This window comes from Stegodyphus dumicola, chromosome X2 (assembly GCF_044657685.1).
Source record: "Stegodyphus dumicola isolate Sdum_Otavi_A_Nest chromosome X2, ASM4465768v1".
NCBI lineage: Eukaryota > Metazoa > Arthropoda > Arachnida > Araneae > Eresidae > Stegodyphus > Stegodyphus dumicola.
In genome coordinates this window covers 98,321,382-98,345,069 of record NC_140781.1, presented here as the reverse complement: position 1 = coordinate 98,345,069, position 23,688 = coordinate 98,321,382, and the positions used below count along the sequence as shown (strand labels likewise).

Sequence of the window (23,688 nt, the reverse complement as noted above, 5' to 3'; positions counted from 1 at the left end):
CCTTATACATTAAAACAGTCATTTTATAGAGTTCAGAGCATATTTTTCTGATATTAAAACATCATAAATTCAAATGAAATATTTACTAAATTCCTGCTTCTCTTCCTTTTGTATGAGGAGCAAGAGGGTTAACATTAAGTTCTTCACCAAAGCTAGGATACTAACAGTGACTCAGTGGTTAAGACCACTTAACAGTTCGACCCGAGTTCGATCCCAGGCGAACGGATCAAGTGCATGGTTGGTTTTCTCCATGTGTAACGTGAATAAGAATCAATTTTCCTTAGAAATTAATCCATGAAGACATCCCTCCTCTTAGTTAGATAGCCCTTGTGTGCTTTGCCGTATTCCAATAACCTAAATGTCCCCAGAGTTAACATTTCATAGGCATTGAACGCCAGCAGCAGGAGATGCATTGTAAAAATTCTCATTTTTAATTCATACATCAGTTTCTTTTGTTTTTCATAAGAAAACAAAAAATGATAATGGGTATCTTGCAGTTTACCCAATCAATCACTAGTGGACAGAGGCATTGAGAATAGCCTGAATGAAACACACACAAATTAAGGTGTTAATCATAAATTCCACTCTCCACGACAATAAACTCTTGAAGCAATATTAGAATCATTAGAATATTACAGTCAAAAAGGGAAAAAATCAGCTTCTCCAGCATTTTTTTATTAATAATATATTTGCCTGTAATATTTAAACTTGAAAAAAGCTACGTTGTATAACGCAACTGCCTGCAACTTGCCACAAATAGAAACATTCGCCACATGTTCAGCTTTACTCTGCTGCTGAGCACTATATAGATTTAATATGCTCTTTGATATCTTAGTATACTAGGCAGAGATACGAGATCAATACCTTTAAATGTCTATGAACGGGCTACTAAGCATACAATCCTCATATACAGACATCTGCTAAATAAATTATTTGACGTTTTAGACATTAAGCAGTCATTATCTACGTACACAATATAATCACGTGATGTTTCTACTTCTGTGTGTCTACCAAATTTATATTTAAAGCATTATCGACCGAAGCTCTCAAACGGAAAGGATTGTCTAAGATGCTTTCTGTGCTACATCAAATACAGCATAATTTCCAAAATGTTCTAGGGTTCCTGGACAGTCGAACTGAATATTCCCGCTCGAAGCCATACATTAAAAACCAACATTCATTTTTTCAAATTTTAATAACATAAAATTCTCCTGAAGGTGAATTTTTCGAAAGACTCTGACATTTTATTTGGCATTACTTCCACAAAGAGCTAAAATCCCATATTATCTCCAAACAATGAAAATAATGCCATGCCAAAACCTCCTTCATATAAATCTTAAATTTAAAACTATTTTCACTCTCGTCATTTGCTAGGTTATTTAGTTATCCTCACAAGAAAATGCAGTCTTCCTTGTTTGTTTATTTATTTAAAAAATCTTTAAACTATTGTTACTGTTGTCTACAGACTATTGTAATTTATTTAACAAACGCAATCTATATTTTCGGCAGCAATAAAGCAAAACTTGGCTGCTTGGTATTCTACAATTTTATTCAAGGCACTGAATACATATTCTTTAACATAGCAACAGTTTTAAAATACTGCTTTAGTGATACTGTAAAAATTTTTTATGCAATATTCCCATTGTTGAAGATAAGAAAATATGCAATGTTGCCAAATGTAAAGAAAACAGATTATTAATTTCCATTATCACTTTCATGTGGGCCTATACAATCCACTTCTCCATCAGACCTAAAAGATATCATGCCTCAGCATACAGCATTCATTCTAATGTAATTTACACTTAAAAATTTGGATAACATTTCTATGCATCAAAATTATTGTTATTAATAAATCATACAATAATTTCCAGATTGCTTTGTTAAATATATCTTAAGGGTGTCTACCTAAGAAGACGTATTTCCGTGCGGTTCGAATTTTTGATTCTCCACCCTCTTACTTGCTTCCTTCTTCAGCTTATCAAAGTGGACGTTTGTCATTCAATTTAATTTTATTGCAGATAGTTAGAAAAATGCAACAATTTATACATTTTTTATATCAAATGCTAAAAAAGCATAGTCTGATAGAATAAATTTATATAAACAACAGAAATAATAATGTTATTTTATTACGGCTGAAATATTTGTTAAAACTGATATTTGTTTCTTCTACAACATACCCCAAGAAAGGTGTCGCGACAATTGGCGCATTCAGGAGATTAGAAATAAAATGCCGTAAGGATAACTCCAGTACACTGCTTCGTTTAGAAGATATACGTCATGTAAGCCTCGTGATGTCACTTCCGGTTTTCAAGTGATGTTCCTTCCAGCTAGACAAATGAAAGACACCATACTATAGTCGCAGGCCTAAATTATCTCGCTACAAATGCTCGGGTCACTTACCGTTGATACCAAATACAATCAAACCAGCGTTGCATTAATGGATTACGGACACCCTGACATATCCAAAGATGCTTGGGGTTATCCAAATGCTGTCTTTATCTTGCATTGTTCAACGGCTGCTTGTACACAGTTGGTTTCACATGGCCCCCTAAGATGAAATCAACGAGTTAAGTCTGCCTATCTACAGACAGACAGAACTTCATCGAGATAAACCATGGGTGTCTCTTCATTTACCCATGCAGGAGTGAGGTTAAGGATTTTGAAATCATATCTCCTGAAATACTTACATTTTGTTTCTCTCGATCTCACGAATAGGCCATGCAATGCTGTCACACTTTTTCTAGGGTATTCTGCATAATATTTTGCTACCAAATACAACGAAATTATGAACGTCCAGTGCTTTTATACGTAATGTCACCGAATTCACTTTCATTTTAAGTCAAATTTCTTAAAGATATTGATCTCGTTAATATAGTCACAATATGTATTTCAAAGGGTTTCACGACACTTTAGACCTTTAGATTGCAAAAGGATCTCAAGAAGTTGTCCTGGAAATGCTATTTATTTTGTACTAGAATTGTAACAGCATGCTTGGCCATTATAGGTCTAAAACGTAGTTAAATAAAGTCAGGGATCGCAAATTACCAATAAAATAATCATTGACGTTATTCACATAGTAATTTCCTTGAAATTCTACGAGTTTTTCACCCTCTCTTGTCTCCTTGGAATCTGGAAAACTTGGTGGAGACAGAATAGTCATCCAACAGTTGGTTAATGAACATAATTCATTCCTTGAAATCTCTTCGGAAGGCGAAAATTCAAAAACTCTGAACACAGGATTCCCCTTAATTTATGCGGGGGAAATTACAACCTGCAAAAAGAAACCACCTGGTTTTACCAAATTATGGTAAACTATGAAATAATCGCTCAAATAAAGATATTGCTGTAACAGTTTGCACTATGAGTTCTAAATAAACAGCTCTAGATATTCTTAATATTTACTCTGTTATCACATGTAAACATTCCCTTTGTATTTTATTTAACTTATTACTTAAGAACAGAAAAATGATAATAAGCTGGAAAAAATATGAACTAAAAACAGTTAATAAAATGCTACAATCTTCACAGAAGGGCTATTTTCAACCAACACCAATGAATAATACCTGTGACAAGTTATGTTAAAGCTATAATATAGCATACTGATGCAAAATATACCTAAATCGCAAGTTTTTTTGCACTAACCCATTATGAAAATCTTTAAGACGAAGAAAATTGCTTATAATTAAATAATTAATCAGCGATGCATAACGTTCCCTTGAACGCATTCTATTCCTAAAAATTAAAATATTCGGTTTTTCGAAGCGTTTCATGCTTTATTACGATTTATAAAATGAAGTGCTCATCAACATAGATTAGAACGGCTCCAATTAGCATATACTTATGTACTAGTACATTAATAATGATGAAAAGAAAAATAATTGATATGAAAAGTGTTGGCTTCCAAACTGAATTTATATTGGGATGCACTGTCGAATGCTTTCGAATAAAGGAGCAGATATCCCCCCCCCCATTTGATCATTTGAATTACAAATACAACATTGGGTTATAAAATATATCTACAAAATATCTTTAAAAAAGAAATTATACATATATTAAACATGTCTAAAAGTAGTGCAGGCTATGGCATATACTACCCCCAGATACAGTTAAAGAAAACTTGAAAATTCAGTTCTAACAAATTCATTATTCGTTAGCCACCCAGTTGTTTTCGTATTTCTTTCAAAATTATGCACTTTGAAACTTATTTTCATCGTCAAAAGGCTTAAAGTAAATAAATTGGAAGAAAAAAAAAAGAAAAAAGAAAAAAGAAAAAAAAAAACATAATTCTCAGAATTATGAGAACAAGTTTATCTCTACACCACTGATTTACCTCTTTTAGCACAGATAATCATTATGTAAGAAAACAGGGAACTCAAAAAAATTTCGGTAGGCAAAACATAAATAACCAAATAACCAACCCCTAAAAAAATTAATAAGCTTTCTTCTAATAACATGGATTAAGGAAAGAGGTTCATTTACAATTATTACCTATAGGTTTAAATTAGCATTAAGTTTCTTTCTTAATTTGCAGTGCGATTTTACAATCTGCCATACCCTTACATTAGTTTAAAAAAATACATTCCTTTATATAATTGAAAACTTTTATTTCTTCTCACCATTGCATTTTTATTGCTTGTCTTCTTTACTGCCTTGTCACTTCCTTATATATCTATAACCCAGATACTTACGCTTGCACCTGTATATGGGTACGTATGATACATACGTACCATACACATGTTGCACATACATACACGCAATATCTACGAAACGTTAATTTTTTTATTTTTTATCAACCATTTAAAAAGCATAACATATTTATACTGAGACGAATAAGCAATTGCGCATTTAATCTCTAATTTTGCGCATTTAAATGCACAAAATTTATCCAAATTAATATCTTAACTTACCATGTAATATACAAATAAATTTCTTCACGATTAACAAATTTTGACGATAGCATAAAATCTTAAAAGAGCGTTTCCAAGAAAATATAAATAAATTAATTAATAAAGCATTCTGATAAAAACTTTTACTTCGGTCTTTAGCTCATACAGAATATTTAGTAATTAATACCATTAGTTATTTAAAAATTAGGCAAAACAGCAATCTTTGTTTGGCGTAGATTTTTAAGTATTTAAAGGATACCCAGCCGCAGGTTACTTTTCTTCAGGGGGGAGGGAATTCCAAAAACGTTTGTTACCCAGGACTTTTTTTGTTCCTTAAAAAGAGGGACCTGCGTCTGATCGCTCTTGAAATTGATGTAGTTTTATTCAAAATCTGCGTGAAAAAAAGATTGCTGTTTTGCCTAATTTTCAACTTTAATGTGTTTCTCTTCCAACCTGACCATCCGACTATTTTCCAGTGTCGTGCACAGAGGACAGAAAAACATTACTGTGGAATTCTCGTACCTCAAATTATAATGAATGAAACTTACTAAGGAGTATAAGAATCCTGAATATAAGTAAAACTTTAAAGGAGTTTATATTTAAAATACACCTATAAAATATTATGGTCAGTCAACGTCAGATCATAAAGACAACCATCTTTCAGGACTACCAATCAGACCTTTCTAAAGTACAATTTGGTTGACGAAAAATAATTAAAAATATACTTGAACACTATAGTAAAAAGTTCGTTTAACCACTTAAAGCTCATGCTAAAGCCATCTGTTTAAGTACATTTTGAAATAATTTAGCTGCTATCTTACTTCTGAAGTAAGAAACTGACAATATATTACTTTGTTATGAATGTTACAAAAACATTTTTTAACATTTTGGAAGATCTTTAAATAAGTCTTCGGTGTTTGCACCTCTTTACTCCTCTGTTGCCGCAACTGCTCATTAAAAAATAAAATGTAGAACAACAACATTCTGACTGCCCAAAAACTTTGTTTACATGTGCTTCGCTATTTTCGTTCACTCAGGAATACCATTCTGAATATGGTATGCAAGAAAGTATTTTTTCAGTTTTTGTACAAATTTAGATACTATATCGTCTCAAAAACAGACATCTCATGCAGCAGATACGGAACAGGATGGAGTGGCGTAGCAAAATGATGGAAGTTTATAACTACGTTACTCCTGAAAACAACGTGGAGTCAACATCATGCTCCAGAAATTAAATTGTGTTTAGAAATGTGAAAGTTATGATGCTAAATTTTACATAATTAAAAAATTTAAACAGAGAAATACTATTATTAGAACGCATTAGAAATGTTTTAACATACGTACTATACATGTTGTACTAAGAAAATATTTTAAAAACGTTTTACAAAACTAGCTAAAAACGTGTTTACATTTCAGTTTCACGTTTTTCTTGCAACGTTTTTTTGTCGAATGAGGTTTTAAATAAAGCATCCATAATTGTTATTTAAGCTCTTCAAATTGAAAAGTAGTAATTTTGAAGAAAACGTTGAGTCCCCCATTACCAAATCATAAAGGGGACTGAATAGGGTTCGGGTAACAAACAGGGAAAGCTGGATACGAGGAACTACCAAAAATGGATAAATAAAGTTCATCCACAGACAACACAAAAGACAAAGAGAGAGGAAAAAAAATCATTACAAATTTGAGTTTAATCAAACACAGATCAATTACTATATTTTGAAATTCTAATTACAATACAAAATAAAGGCAAAATTATTTTATTAGAAAAATCCCAGATGATAATACATAATGTATAAGAGCTGAAATATATTGTGAAGGATTATAGAAAATCATAATTAAAATTCAATAATTTGCTTTGAGGAAAAATTAGCGTTATCGTTAGGCTAACGGTTAGAGTTATTGTTTTGAGAAGTGTGACTCTGTCCAAAACAATATAAACTGCCCTTCAAAAGTTTAGGATCAAAGAAGATTTAGGCCATATAGTTCAGCAGAGAAACAGATAAGAAGATTAATTTATTATAACTTGCAGTGATTGCTTACATCGAACTCCTGAGAAGTAGCGTTATTTAGGAAAGCTACGAAGTGATGAAAAGATGACAAAAACATTTTTCACGAATAACTTGGGGAGGGAATAAATACACCTTAATTGGAACTGATTCCACCCACTTAAGGTTAATACAAACTTGATAGCCTCTCTCAGTGCTGTCAATTAATTTATCTTACATTTCAGTTTTCTGGCATAAAAAACGTCCCAAATAGCGTTACCTCATGTATGCATTTTTATATTACGCATTTTTTGCCGCAGGAGGATATTTTAGACACAGTAAAAATATGAGTAAAAGTTATCAAATGTAATCATATCATTATTTTGCTGCATAAATACCTTTCTGTTACATATCTACTGTCTTGAAGTTTCATTCGAATAAAAAAAAAAAATTTTTTAAAGGCTAAATTTTGGTATTTACGAATAACAGCCTTCTAAGAGAAACATTGTTCAACAAGTATACTTCTGGGTGAACTACATGCCAAAAAATTCGCATATGGCTTGTAAGAGCCTTTCGCCCACCTCCTTTCACACTCTTTAGTTAGAAGAGCGAACTGAAGGTTACATCTGAAATAAACAGATCTGCACTTAAACGAATTTTCAAATTTTATATGACTCCTGTTCTTTACGAAAGTCATTAACGAATTTAAAATTCAATTATGGAAGCTAAGAGGGGGGAAAATCAAATATTTTTTATTATTTGTAACTATTTAGCATCAATTTTTTAAAAATACATAACATTTGCAATTCTTTCAAAAAAATTTTTTTTCAACTTAATTATTTTTAGCACTTTATACAGCAATCATGGACAAATCATAGAGCAACTTCCATATCTTCAATATAAATTAATGGATTTTAAGAGTTTTCATATTTTTAATTTATTAACATTATTTCTTTTTCACTGATTAGGATTAGTACTAATATAGTAGTTTTAATTATTAGTTTGCATTATATTAATTTAAATTCCAATTTAAGATTAAACGCCTTTTTTTTAAACATAAGATATTATTTACCTGTGCATTAAGTTATTAATAAGTTAACTATGAATCACTAAATCCTATTAGGAAAAGATGAATGAATAGATGGTAAAATTGGTGGCTCACAGCCTGAAGAGGTCAAAATGCACCAAATACTTGTTTTTCATAAGGTGAATTCACATGTAAATCCAATTAAAATAACAAAAACATGATATTTATTAAAATATATGGTATTGAAATACAACAACTAACTTTAAAACCAAATCAAATTAAATTGTAATAGTTCAATCTCTCTCAGAGAATGAAACAGATTAACCTCTTTCCCGATTAAACAAACGGCCAGATGGAGATGGACATACCTTGAATGGAAGCTCAAGACCGCTGAAAACGTAGGTCACTATATTTGACATACGCGTTAGGTAAACAACACCCAAAATCAAAATGACTTCGGAAATAGCATCCATAATGTGATTTAGCGCTAAAAATGCAGTTTGAACAGGTGACATAAATAAAAATATCAGCAGTCTTATGGACCTGATAAAATATATTCTCAATGCCTTTGATAACAAATGAATAACTCCCTCCTCCCAAAAACAGTTAATCACGGGCGAACACATCCAACGAATGAATTACACAGTTGTACAACATGGCATGCATAAATTTGCAACAAACTTTAAAGCAGTTTCATCGTATAGCAGGCAAAGAGTGCAGCAGTCTGCATGCGATTCACAAGTTTTACAAGCTAAAACTGCTTTATCATGCAAGAATAAAACACTTACTTGTACCATTAGCATTCCTTGAGAGAATCCTGTTGCTTGCTGATGGTACAACAGTTGCAGCTGTCGGCGCTTGTAGACCGCTGGGGCCTGGACTCGGCCCATGACCAGGCACGGGGCCCGGCCCTGGGCCAGATCCACTATCAGGTGTTACAGGTACAGGACAAGTACTTATAAACTCCCGGACTTGTTGGTCCATAGACAAAGTAATGGAATTTTCTGAACAAAAGAGAAATAGAAAATGTAAATATAAACGACATTTAAAAGTGGTAACTATTTTTATGTTACATGGCTGAAGTTAGACAATACAGATTTTAAAATGATGATTATGCTAGTTATGTAATTTTATTTAGGATATAACGTGAAAACCAACATGAGATCTGCTGCTTTGATGTTATAACTGAGGAAAACAATGTAATTTTACCCCGCTGCGATATATCATTATACTTCGTTACATTTCTTACAATAACAGTATTTCTGTGCGAAATGTTTGTACACTATCCTATAGGAAAAATGAACATTTTTCGGTGGATTTGTGTTTATTTTATGGCAATAAATGGTATATTATACCCTAATTAATGCTATATATTCTTGACGAACCTAACATTTTTAGGTTTTCTGATATTTACAGGCGATGAGCTTTGCTTAAATTTCAAAAATTGCAGTAAATTTTGAGTTTTTAAAAATTTATTGAAAAAATTACAAATTTCAATATTATTAATATTTTATATATTTCATCTCCATCGTAAAGCTCATAAACTTGAATGTATCAAATATTGCACTATTTTTTTCAAAAAAGAGAGGAAGAATGATGAACAGTTTGGTACTATATTTGAAAGTAAGAAGATTTTCGTTACCCCTAACAGGATTTTTTTTTAAACGTTTACGATATGTACAAAGACTAAGGGAAAAGTTATCTTCCTTGAATTCACCTCTGAGCACAAATGAACAGCAAGAAGACTTTTCTAAAGCAGAGGTACTTAATGCTGTACCTAGACACAAGTCCAAAATTACTATTAAGAGCGGTAACAGAAAATTCACACGATAACAATCCACATAATACACATTTACATCTCTAACAGGGGTATCTGAATCATCATACCCACTTTTCTTTCAGATATAAATGCTTATTTCCACTACTACAATACCGATATGGCTACAAAAATGATCTTGCAAGAAATGCAGCAACTTAAATGCATTTTCTGCAAATGCAAGAAAAACAACTTACACTGAACTCTAAAACTAGCAAAAGTTTTATACGACAGAGGAGATTAATATGGAGTCTCCAGTTAAACTTTATATAACATTTTTTTTAATAACAGTAGCTCAGTGCAGTTTACCGTGTCAACTAACGACTTACTTTAGGCTACACTAGTGACAAGGCACGTTATAGCCAGTGCAAGAAAAAAGGACTTCCAAAATAACTGAATAATTAAAATTTTTTTTAAATCTTTTTAAAACAGCGGAAACTTCACTAAAGCAGAAAATTATATTAACTAAGCTGGTCTTTTAGGCTATTTAATGACCCCGAGCGCATAAGTAAAAATTTGCAAAATAGTTCTGGATTGGATGAACTAGTATCCTAAAAAGCAAGAACAAGAAAGAGCAAAGATGAATTTAACTCTTAGCAAATTAATATCATTGCCCCATAAAAAGCACATATGGACTGAAGCTGCTTATTTACATAAAGAGTAAGATTCAAAGAATAATATACATTTCGCTTTACAAAAACATTTCATTCTCAGTGTCACACCTACCCCAAGGGGCAGCCCATGAGAGTTTTGCTGAATTCGGTGCAAAAACAACCCATATCAAAGATGCATTTGATCTTGACCTCTATTAACCTAGTTTCACTTTTCTTTAAGTATCCCTTATTTCTCAAATCACCGTCTTATGTTCTCTCCGTGATTATTTGTGATTTTATCTTAATCAATTATTGACTTTATTTAAAAATGTGTTGTGTTGCGGTTATCATGAATGAAACAGATATTAAACTAGAAGATTAAAATCCGACCCAAAACAATTGACTTGAGAGTAATCGTCAAAATTTACTTTAAAGTTTATATAAATTGTTAGCATAAATAACTGTTATACAGCGTTAGTTTGATATATCTATATAATGCAGAAAAGAAAAACTTTTATAACTTTTTTAGAACAGTCAGAACATGGCACTTCAAAGTAAGAGCACGATAAAATATAATAGATTAAAAAATAAAATTTAAAAAATAAAATAAAACAAGTTGTTGCATATCTCGTAATATCACTTCGAGGAAAGAGGGTGGTGTCACGAGATACACATGACAAACACGTTTCTGAAATTAAATAATGACTAATTTAAATATAGTAGAAAATTAACCCCCCTGCAAGGAACGACTAACACATTATGTTCAAGAAATATGACATTATACTAATCGCAAGTTTTGCAACAGAAAAGTGATAATGCGAGCGTTGAAATGAGGTCTTATGGGTGCACAAACACAACCCATAGAATTATTATACGCCTGCGAAAGCTTATTATTATTATTTTTTTTTTTTTATTTAACCTTGTTTGCCCAATATAAGAAGCAAATAATCTTCTTGCAATTATTAACAACATACGCTTGTGAATAAAAATGGCTAGAAATTAGGATCAATCAAGCTTCACACGAAAGATCAAATTTAACATTAATTCAACTAACAATTAGTAATGTACAATAAAAACGTATAACAGTTTTACCTTTCTTACGTTTCTGAAATACAACAGATATTGTAAACGTCCACAGGGTTCATTTTCTCCCGCTTACATAATTATAAACAGGTTCTCCTGACCTTTTCACTTTAAAAAATTTTTAATAGTTTCATGTGTCTCCCTTTTCATAAATTTAACAAATCAAATCGACTTTAGTACTTCCTGCGGAAAAATTATTCCTGGATTACAGAAATATTCTGAATAGCATACAGTCTTTCACTCCAAAACATAAAGCAGAAAATATTTATAAATCTCTTCACTACTAAATTAAAACATGCTTCCTCCTCATAGTGTATTTCTCCATCTTGCCAACATATTTCAAGCACATCACGAAAAAATAAAAAAATAAACCATACACAAACACTTCTGAAGTTCAATTAACCAACGCACGCAAACGTCAAGAATAAATAAGCTAATTTTAAAATTAATCTTCCTCCTATTTTCATTTCAGACGCAATGCACTTTTCAATACGTTAGATGTCAAAAACACCAAAATCTAGCAAGTTTATAAAGCTAACATAAGTGGTGAGCATGGTAGAAATATTTCCCTTTCATTATTTGCTTTCAAGCAGAATTATCTTCCGTAATACCAACCATAAATTGTTTTGAATGTTATGGCCATATTCTTGAAAAATGGAACGGAAGCAACGGTAAAGTTTTTAATCAACTTACTATTTTGACTCCTGTTTTACCTCAAACGTTTCAGTCTTCCTGGAAATAACGCGTTTTTGAGATTTCCCCCTTCTCAAATTGATATATTTAGATTCACAACCAAACATTATTATAAATTATAGCGATAATGAAGGCTTTTGGCGACATTTAAAATTACACCACTTCTTCTTTTAGGCATAAATCTCTCAGAATTGCAACCATCACAGCAATGCCATCTACTTAACTCTGCTCCAGAAACCCTGTCTTTTTGAAAACGACAAAATTCTTGCACATTACCTTAGTGAAATTTCAGTTCCAGCTTCAGAAGCAATAAAATTTTCTTCCCCATACTCTGAATAATGAAAATATTATAAGAAAACTGGTAGGCTATTCCAAGAGAATATGAAGCATTATGCATAATAACCACTCACGATGAAGAAATATTTCTTCATAACATGTTTATATAAATCTTTAAAAGACAGATAGTTTATTACAGAAAAAATTTTCCAAATTGGACAGGATTTTTTTTTTCTTTTCTTTTTAACAAACGCAGCATATGTTTTATTTTCTGCAACAGATTTAATTATTACAGCGATATTCACACTCACTGCTAATAAAATTCTCTGTCAGTATCAGAAAATTAATTTCCTCTCTGATAAATCGAACTCATCAGAATAACAAAAATATTTCTACCTTTGAACTCTAAAACGTATAGAAACAAATGTACTACAAGCATTTCCTTCTCGCTTAATTAAAAAAGTAAGATAAAGGTCTCAACATTTTATACAGATTTCGTACATAATTCTGTAGGTCTTTTAAAAAGAAACCATTAATTTATATTCCATAAATGTTTCAGATAATTCTAGTGAAAGATTATCTCTCTGCTAAAATAATTTTCAATGCATCACCGTTAGACATTTAAAATTAATTTAACAAATTATTAAATGACACGCAGTATGCTACGAATTTAATCGAATAATTGAGAGGTAATAATTAAATTACAAATTAAATCAAGAAAGGTGCCAATTGTCAAACCGTAAGTACCTACAACAAAATTTAAACAAAAACAATTCAATTAAATAACATAAAATTAATATAAGATTAATAAGGAGGTAATCGTTCTAATTTGAAAATTTTAGTTCAAAGATTTTTCATTTAATATCTTATTGTGAATTTAGCTACCCCTCTATTTACTTTTATCACGTTGCTGAGTTTAAGAAAATTCACATAATATTTCTTGAAAAAGACCAAGGAATTTTTAACAACTTTTATGTTAATTTCATTATTACGTATTATTATTTTTTTGTAATGTGTACTTCCGGTTAGACACGATTCGGCCGGCATTAAGACCTTTTCTCCCCCCTCGCACCGGTAATTTTTCCATACAGTCCAGTTTAATTCTGCAGTAGGTATGAATAACAGCTAGTCAGAAGACTAAAAAGGGTAATCCGTTATCAACATCAATAAAGTTTCAAGAAATTTTATAATTAAAGAAATTTATTTTAAAACGAGACGCGGATATGTTATCAGAGAAAAAAAGCATGGGAGCTTTTGTGCTTTTTTTAACCTAAAGTGAGGCGAATGAGAATATATTAATCTATTATTTATATACCAGCTCCTTTGTATACAGCTTAGCAGTTTTGAAGATTACTTAATAATGCATATATCATTTAGAAAGAACAAAATTTGAACTTAAAAAAGCCGATATTTACGAGTTCGTAACAAACAAAATCACAATACGTTTATATTTTTAACAGAAACAAAAAAATCAAATTCAGATGCGTTTCCGACTTCTTTTTCTATTTATATACACACACTTGAAAGAAGTCTCCTCCACTAAACATTGCGAAGAAAAATCCCGCACCAGCAAATTACAAATCGGTTTCTAACTACAAGCAATAGAACCTTTTTGTTTATTTTCGAAATTACAACAGGACATTATTTATGAAAATCAACCGTTAGAAAATACGTACTTCTTAATAACACTTTAATATTTTTGGCAAAACAAGTTTTGTATACCAGCAACATAATTCATTAAAAAATATCTGCAGAATTCTTCTTTAACTCTTTATCTGTTCATTCCCGTCTGTATTAAAATTAATAAATAAAATGTAATTTAATTTCAAAGGTGATTATTCGTAACTAGATGGCAACAATAAATATTTTATTAGTGAAAAAGAGAGGCTAAGCATCTTCTCTTAATAGTAACAAATTCACAGTGTTTTGCATTTTGTATGAGTTTGGTGCGCACCTACTTATCTGAAAATCATTTTAATCTGCAGTTAAATTATCAGTGAGCCTACTTATACAAAGAATGCCGTCTGTTTTCCAGCGCTTTTAGTAAAACTTTCGCAACGTACTCCAGAAAGGATCATCTGTTGTAAAACTATGTTCAGTTATTAGCTTATAATTGTTCAAGTATTTTGTAATCACAATTAAATCATCAATTTTTTTAAAATAAAACCTGCTTTACAATATGACTAAAGATTAATTCTTTGCACTTTCTACTGCGTTGGGATAAACGCAGCTATTTTACAAATCGTGTTTAGTTTACATATTGTACATAGCTACAAGTAAGTACCTCGTAATATAAGACAATCGATTTGGTCTGTTTTTCGTAACATATCACAATATGAGTGAATAATTTTCATTACAAAAAATATTCGACCTGGTTTTATATATATATTATTTTGCAAAGTCTCACTAACTCCACATTGCAGGGCAATGCCAGTTTATGGCATCTTCCGCCCTTTCACGTTGAAGATTTGGGGGGGGGGGAGAAGAAAAAGATCATAATGAAAATTACTTCCTTCCTTCCCCTCCTCCATTCCTAGCACACCTTGACAGACAAAAACAATTTCATTAGATATTCGTGGCCACGTTTTACTATATCAGAAATCTAATATCCTTGACCTAACTGGTTCTCCGTTTTTTATATCAAAGTTGCAGCAAATTAACTTACTCAGTAACATGATCTCTTTTATAGAAATGCAGTTATACTAAAAAAAAAAAAAAAAAAAAAAAAAAAAAAAAAAAAAATGAGGCTTTAAATGCGAATTTAAATTAATTTTACTTTTATAAATTTCATTATTAAACAGTTATTGAATTACAAACATATACACAAGCAGCCCTAGTGACAAGAGTATTATTATATATGTGTACCCTAATTTCAGAAATTTCTGAAATAAAACGTTCCAAGCAAACTGCCTAATTTACATTTTCGCATACGTTTCTTGTTATTGTGCCATAAATCGTGCGGACTCTTTCATCTCAGGATTAGAGACACACTTTTTACTTTCTTTAATTATTTTAAGTTCAAACAAAGAATTGAGGATAAGTAATTGTTTCAGATAAAACACTTTCTATCTTCTCATTTTTAACAAATTTCTGGATAATAGAAAAATAAAAGATGGCAAAAGAAGACAATTTAAAAGCTTCGCAAAATTTCACTTCTATATTACATAGCAAAGCTTGCCCCCCTCCAATACATTTCGGCCTTCCATTCCCAATTTACATACTTATTTGCATATTCCTGATCCTCCCTGCAAAAAGGATTCACTAATTGCCCAGTTGTTAAGACTGCTGAATGTTGCTACTTCGACCCGTTTTCGAACTCAGGCAAATGGGTTGGTTGTATGGGTGTTTTTCGTGTTTTCGTTTGGGGGGGGGGCTGGTTAATGTGAGTATGAGACAATTTCCTTTAGAAAGTCCTCCACGAAAATCCTTCACTTAGGCAGATAGTCCTCGAGTGCTTTGCTGTAATCCAAATAATCCATTTCCATTGCACAAAAAGAAAATGACTACTAAATAGCGACATAAATGATAAGCGAAAGAAATTATATCTTTGCATACTTTGCCATATTTAAATAGCCTATCCTAACATAAATTCGTTTCAGTTTGAGGCACACTATCAAAATACATTCAGCGTTCATGACAAAAATTCAGATGTTTTCTACACCATATAACAACAAATACCTTCAGGAAAATTTGCTTGTAACTCATTTGCTCGTTATTCATTCTTTAAATTAAATCTTAGAACTGCATGAACATTTCCAGATGTTAGACTATAATGGAGATTCTATTCTTCTAATCTCCTTCCCCGGAATCAACTTTCCCGTGTCTAAGTGCTGATCGAGATTCACACTCAGTTTAACTCTAAATGAATCCAATACAAATTTATTTCTACATTTACTATCATAAGTAGTTCCCATAGGTTATTCGGCGTGCGGAGGGGGTTCCTCCTGCGGTTATGTCCAGTTTTAGCCATTTCCAGTTGAGACATTTATGGAGTAAACAAGAAAGGTTCTCATTTCATCTTTTACATCCAGAATCAATGTGAAATACGAAAGCGCAAAAGAAGGTCACATGATGATGAAGTACGCAGTTAGTGTGACAATGACGCTTCGTCCTTTTTCGAGTTCAGGCACTGTTTATCTAAAACATTCATGTCCTTGGCAATTCCTACTACAGAGGGTAAGATTTATATATATAAATATATATATATATATAATTTCATTACAGTTAATTGTTACTGTTATTTTGAAATATGACTACGTCGAATTCTAAAATAAAATTGCTGCTAAAATATTATTTAAGTTCCACATCTTAAAATTAGGCAACTCTTCAATGCGAAAAATGAAAATTATTTGGCTAGCATTAAATCTGAATTAAAAATATACTGCTCCAAAGAACCATGAAAATCATGAGTGATACTGCTCTCACAAGTTTCAATAAAGATTCAAAGATTCTTTATTTTATAGACTTTTAAAAATATAAATCCATGATGGAACCTTTCATCATAAAGAAGAATGCTAATACATATATGGAAGTGAATTTTTCATGATGTTCTATCGAACATAGTTACCATATAATATTAATGCAGAAGGATATTATCATTTTCTTATGTTTATTGATACAAATGCAAAACTGTGTTCCATTAAATTTATTTATTTTACGAAATGTATGATATTAAAATCTGTAATAGATTTCTAAAACACTGTCGGTTAATAACGAATATTTACTGATCTATGAATGGTATACTTGCACAGAAAAGAAAACTGGAACGATGTAATTTAATTGCCAAAATCAGAAAAAATACTAACTTTATTTTGGTGTGGATTTGAAATGAAACTTTGTCCGTTTCAAGGATGATAAGGCACAGATCCCTTTTTTTCAGGAACAAAAACATCTGCAGAATTTTTTTGCTCCTGGAAGAGAGAGACATGCCTGATGGTCCTTGAAATCGATTGAGTTTTATTTAAAATCTACGCCAAAATAGGTTACTGTTTTGCCTGATTTAGCGCTTATACAAATATGTCATTTTTACATTTTCGTTTCCTCTATACTGAGTAATCCGACCCTTACTTCTCTTGGTAAGCAAGTATTATAATGGAAGTTAAAACCTTTAACTAGTGTTCAAGAATACATTCCTTAAGTCTTTTCCTATAACAAATGCAAAATCAGCTTTCCAATTTTTTTATTCCTAAAAGGTATTTCGTGCTTTAAAGCCAAAAACTTTTCTCGTAAGTCAACTGATTTTATCAGACAGAAAAGAGCATACAGAAGGATACACTGCTGTTCCATCAGCAACGCTTCCCCAACAAGTAAGAGTACGATATACATATTTAAATTGAGGACAGCAAGATTCAAAAGTTGCATCATCAAAAAAAATTTTTTTTTCGTCCTAGAAATAGTACTTCATTATTAATGGAACATAACAATATTTCATTTGTCTCTTCCTCGATACTAATAAGGAAATTTTCGGTGTACCTTATCATAGTACCAGATTTTCTCTTATTTGAGACAAAACTCAGAATCCTGAAACAGTGTCCTTTCACTGAAGAGAGATTTCAAAATTCCGATTCTGGTACAAAGTGATTCTGTCTGTTACAAAGTCTAATCCGGAATCCAGGGCTTTGGAAACGATGCCCTTATAAATATACAGAGGTTAATTATACGCGATTTTAGGTTTACGAATTTTAGAGCTTCCAATTTAGCAATATCCGAGTTAGAGAAATGTTCATTCTCTTTTAATATGGTATTACTTTCACCGAGTAAAAATCTTCCGGAAACAGTTTGACTTTTGTTTCAAACGATAGGTATATTCTTTACACGCTACAGATGATTTACCTTTTGAAGTTATAAAAAATTCAATTTCAGCCAATTGAATTAAAAAATACGCTTTTCTTTGACATAGATATACTTAAAAACTGAGCACAGTTTGCCTTCCTTGATAAAGATATACTTAAAAGGGAAGAACACATGCTTTATTTAGCTTCTTTCTTTAAACGTCTGCTTCCCTCCCTCCAATTCCCCCGCCCTCCAGTTATAATGGAAGGTTAAAAACAGAAAGGCTGAAATGGCACCATATTTCATATTCACATTTAAAACATCTGCAGAAGGAAAAGAAAAAGCCTAAAGCCGCACGATTTTTGTTGCCACCTCCAAAAAGCCTGAAGTGAGGCATCACGTTATACGAACGAATATTGACACCACACCAGTAAGTTCGAATAAGTGGGGTTTCACCTTATTTCTTTGATTCAAAATGAACAAATGAACAATGGTTTTGAGAAGAAATGAGTGATACGATGATTCTTTCAACAAAGGAGGGGAATGCAATAAAATCTCTTTGCATAAAATACACAATTCCACCCGGGCTTGAATTGATTTATTTGATTACAACAAAGCACGCAAAGGCTATCTGCCAAAGGGAAGAGATACCTTCCTTGGAGACTTTCTAAGGGAAACTGGCAAATTGCTCGTATCCACGTTACACACAAGGAAAGCGGTCGAACTACTAGTGTTTACTGCTCGGCCGCTGGTGGGTGGGGATCTATCCGAGAAGGAGACTCTTTTTTTCAAGAGAATACTGCCAAGGATTGCTGAACAATCTATACAATTAACTCATCAGGATAATGAATGATGTAATCAGATGTAAACACGTGTATTCTTACGCGGGAGTTTTGCACGATTTGAATAATATTCCAAAAGGCCCTACAAGATAAAACGCTATCGTGGAAAGTAGCTAAAATGTTCCATAAAATAAAACAAAATTCAAAATCTAAACACAAATAATTCAAGCAGTGATAGTCTTAACAATTTTTATATGTAAAATTATTTGTTTTTTCAAATTTTTAAAAAGCATTACCTTTTGTGAAAACTGTTAATCAGTATATCACAAATAATTAACACAACCCAAAGTTAATAGTCATTAATTAAATTCATTAATTAAAAATTTCAGAAGAAATTGTATATGTATACTACCCAATAAAGGTTATGAGTGACAGAATTGACTATGTAGAGTTGATCAATCAAAATCAATATGTAAATCTTTAGATATTAAATATATTACACATAATAAATAAATAATAATAAAATATAAATTAATCAGCTAATATTTTAACTATTTAAATATATTAAGGATTAATGGTTGAATACTTTCTGATCAGTATTTGAAAGCAATTCATCAACAATAGAGAAAACGAAAATTAAGCACAAAATTCATGCTAATACAAGGTCAGGTAATAAGTATACCATGAGTTAGTAACAGTATAAAATGAAGCATCACAGTTTTGATCCATGTGAGAAATATAATTTGATTTAGATACTAAACTAAAGCAGCTAAATAAAAATTACTTCAAACCATGTCTTTGAAACAGTGCTCACATAAATTAAGGAGCTCAAGATTATATATTTTTAAATATCAAACAGATTTACATTTTTACTGTAGTTTTTTTCAATATGTATATTTTTATATCAGCCCATGGAAAAACAAGTAAAGAGTTCATTCTTCAAGTAAAGGCAAGAAATTAGGTGACAACTAGTAGTCTACAACAGTCAACAGGCATTAATAGCTTTTACACTGACTTAACCTTTCAACTATTTTTTTAGCTGACAGAATGATAAAAGTGGGAACTGCTAAAAAAATAACATTAAGATTAGAAAATTAATAAATTGCTCCCAAAAATGCAGAATAAATAGATCTCCTGTCTATTTAATGGGATTTTTAATTAATTCACTGCCCTTTTTTTTTAAAAAAAAAGACCATTTTAACACAAATTTTCAACTGACTGCACATTTTCAGAATTAAATTGCCTAATTTAAGGTCTCGCATTTTAAGGCTCAATACTAAAATTATAACCACATAAGGAACAAAATCTTTATGTGATGACAGTTGGAAAGATTAATAAGAACAATTGTAGTATAAGAGGCTGACTGAATGCTAGTTAGGAATAACTGGATTATTTATCTATAGCAAGACACACTAGGGCTAATTACCTATAAGGAAGGATGCTTTTGTGGAAAACGTTCTAAGGGAAACAGGCCTATATTTATGTTACACATGGAAAAAAATGCAAAAGCCCTGGTATAGATAGCTAGTTCAAATACCAGGAATGAAGGCAAGGTAAACTAAACTATTTCAAAGAATTTGCCACTCCATTAAGCCACATCAATAATGAATATGTACACAAATAAATATTCCAGTTAATGATTCATCAGCTGCAAAACTTCTACATTTTGGTTGTCAACAGATGTATAGGGCATTCAAACTTATACACTGTTTGTTCTAGGTTAGTAAAGCCACAGATTTAAAAGACTCTTGACATACATGAGAAGAATTTGTCCCTCATATTAAAATGCATTCCTGTAATTACACACTTGATGATGAAAACATGATGTGTAGTAGATCCAAAACATGGCAGGCCATGGAAAAGCTCATTTACTTATAAGGTATGGTAATTATCTAAGTATATGCTTCTGTTCCTCCCAACAAAAAAAAAAAAAAAAAAAAAAAAAATCACCAGTGCTGTACTTCTTACATATGGTGTCAAAGCATTTAAAGAAGTAAGACTTGATTTTGAGATGTTAGCAAAAATAACACAATAATTAAAATAAAATTTTGCATTCATTCCGAGCAATTTTCATTGCCAAACTACCTAAAAATAATACTAAGTTATTCTTCCCTTAGTTTTAACTTTTTCTTTACTCCATGCTATCTATCTTCTTTCAAAAAGAAGATTTACAATTATGTAATTCATACAAACTGGAAAGTCGGCTGTCGGACCACTGAAATGACACTGAAAAGCAGTATAGCAGAACAACTGCACTTTTTTAATGAATTTAGATAATAGACTTAATCCCAAATGAAAATATGCAATTTAAACTTGAGCTAAAAAGAGGAATATCTATGAAGATAAATAATTAATATTTTAAATATATAATTTATTAAATTACACCAAGTTAACAATTCTTTGAAAGACTTGTGAATTTCATTATTTTAAGTACATAATTTATTAAATTACTCCAAGTTAACAGTTCTTTGAAAGATTTATGAGCTTCATCAGCACCTACAAATGAAAATAAAATACTGAAGAAAGAGTCACTAGAGAACTGATGAAATTTCAGATACTGATAAAACAGTTCCTAGACAGTAAGCTTGTCTTATACTCTTAAATAATATTTCAGGCTCACGAAATGAACAAAAGTATATGAAAATTTATTTGCTTATTACACTTACACTACAACTACCTATGAACAAGCTTTCTGAATTCTTATAATAAATTTCTAAGCATAATTATATTTGAAAAAAGGTAAGATTTAAAACACTCAAGATATTGTGATGTTTATTTCTGTTGAACACCCATACCAATTTAATATCACAAAATATTCAAATGCCAAAACATAAGCTTAATTTATTCATTTAAACAGAAATAATTTCAATGATTTCGCCCCCAACGCTTTTCACACACACACAGATCAATCATTACCCATCAACAATTATATTTATCAAGTTCTTTACATTATACCTACAAAATTTATTTTCCAAGGCAGAAGATATTAAGATTTTTATTTTTTAACCATTCAGATAGCAGCTGCTCTTCAAAAATCTGCAAAGTTTCCTTTAACACTTTCTAGAATATGAAGCTCACCAAAAGCAATCAAACCTTACAAAAAAAAAATTAAGACTTAAAAAATTTACAAGCATTTTATGCTAATTTAAACTTAATATTATTATTAAGAAAGTTTAAGAATTTTTTGATAGAAATACTATGTGAGTTACACAAAATACACTATACATAGTTATTACCAATGAATGTTTATGGAAGATAAATTTTCATCCAAAGAAATCATTATTTTGATAACCTATGCATGCAGTTGTGCTACTTAAAAAAAAAAAAAAAAAAAAAAAAAAAAAAAAAACTAATCATGAACTTTAAAAAATATGTATATCCATTTTCCTTTTGGGGGGAGAGCTAATTTAGGAAACAAAAGATAAGTAATTTTTGAACTAAATTAGATCCATGATTTTAAGCAGAACTGATATAATGAAGAAATAAATCAGATTTAATTTGAAATAAGATTGAAAATTTTAATTAACATCAAAAACAATTTAGTTAGTGATAATAAAATTATATACTACCATAAAATAATTATACTGTGAATAAATTAAAACAGTTTCAGGATGATCTCCAAGAAAACTTCATTTAATTCTGCACTAAAGGTACTCAATTTAACATACATAAGGAAAAGAAAATTTTTTTAAGCTTTTGCTTTCAGTCCTGAATTTAAAAGATAAGGTAAGATTCTACAAATCGAGCCCACAAGGGATATCTGAGGAAGGATATTTTCATGAAGGCAGTATTAAGGGTTATATTACACAGAAAGGGATGGGCTAAAACACATTCTATTGCAAAATGACTCTTGATGAAATTTAAATATTCAATCATTTCAGCCACTTTGCTGTTGCTGATCCCATAGACAGTTACTAAGCAGATAAGATAAATCAATAAAGAAAGGTTGTCTTAATTTTGAAAAGTTTACTAACAAATTTATATAAACATTTAATTTTAATATTTTAGTAAAGATATACAAAAATTTAATTACCATAAAAATAATTTCATAGAATGATTTCAAAAATTATATTACTGATACTGTAATAATTGTAACTAGTTAATTTACCATAACAAACATGCTAGTCTGAAAAGAAATTTGATTTCCAGTTAAGGTGATCTAAGCACATTTTACATATCATGAACATACAGAAATCTTTTGACTGCTAAACTTTACAAACAACAGTCAATCCTAATCTATGTTTAGAACATTCAAAAAAGGTGAAAAAAAATGAAAATTTAAAACAGTCTTGTCTCTCTAGATAGCAGTGAAATAAAGATCTTTAGAAATGAAAGAATAATTTAAAAAAAGGAAAATATATTGGAAAGTCAACATATTCAACTGAAGCAGAGCTTTCTAAAATCAGGTAATAGACTCATAAATCATGATATGCCTGTATCACACTAGAAATTGTGATAATCAATAATAACCTCAGAGAATCAGAAGCTTTGAGGAAAAAAATATCTGGCTACAAATTAGGATTAAACAAGCAACTTTTAAATTAACATAAAAGCTAATGCAATCAAACTGTGCTTCAATTATGCTAATGTTTCAGTTTGCAAACAAGAATTATTTACAGATATTCTTGAGCTCCTTATAAACCAAATAATCTTAACTACATAAGCAAAAAGTAAATTACAAAAAATTATTATTCAGTCTAATTCTGAAGGTACTTTAAATTTACACTAATTATATCACTTAAATCAATAAACATGTTTACATAAAATTACATAGC

At 30.7% G+C, this 23,688-nt stretch overlaps 1 protein-coding gene across 8 annotated transcripts in view; it reads right to left on the bottom strand.

The window, feature by feature from the left end:
- The window catches only part of LOC118186187 (uncharacterized), a 153,182-nt gene that overhangs the window by 118,352 nt on the left and 11,142 nt on the right, over positions 1-23,688 (bottom strand). For 4 of the 8 annotated variants that reach the window (XM_035356252.2, XM_035356256.2, XM_035356253.2 and 1 more), the window contains exon 3: positions 8,687-8,902. In XM_035356252.2, the coding sequence (XP_035212143.1) occupies positions 8,687-8,882 (196 nt within the window). In that variant the 5' untranslated portion in view covers positions 8,883-8,902. The remainder of the gene's footprint in view (positions 1-8,686; positions 8,903-23,688) is intronic. The other 4 variants (XM_085809681.1, XM_035356258.2, XM_035356254.2 and 1 more) reach the window with 1 other exon arrangement.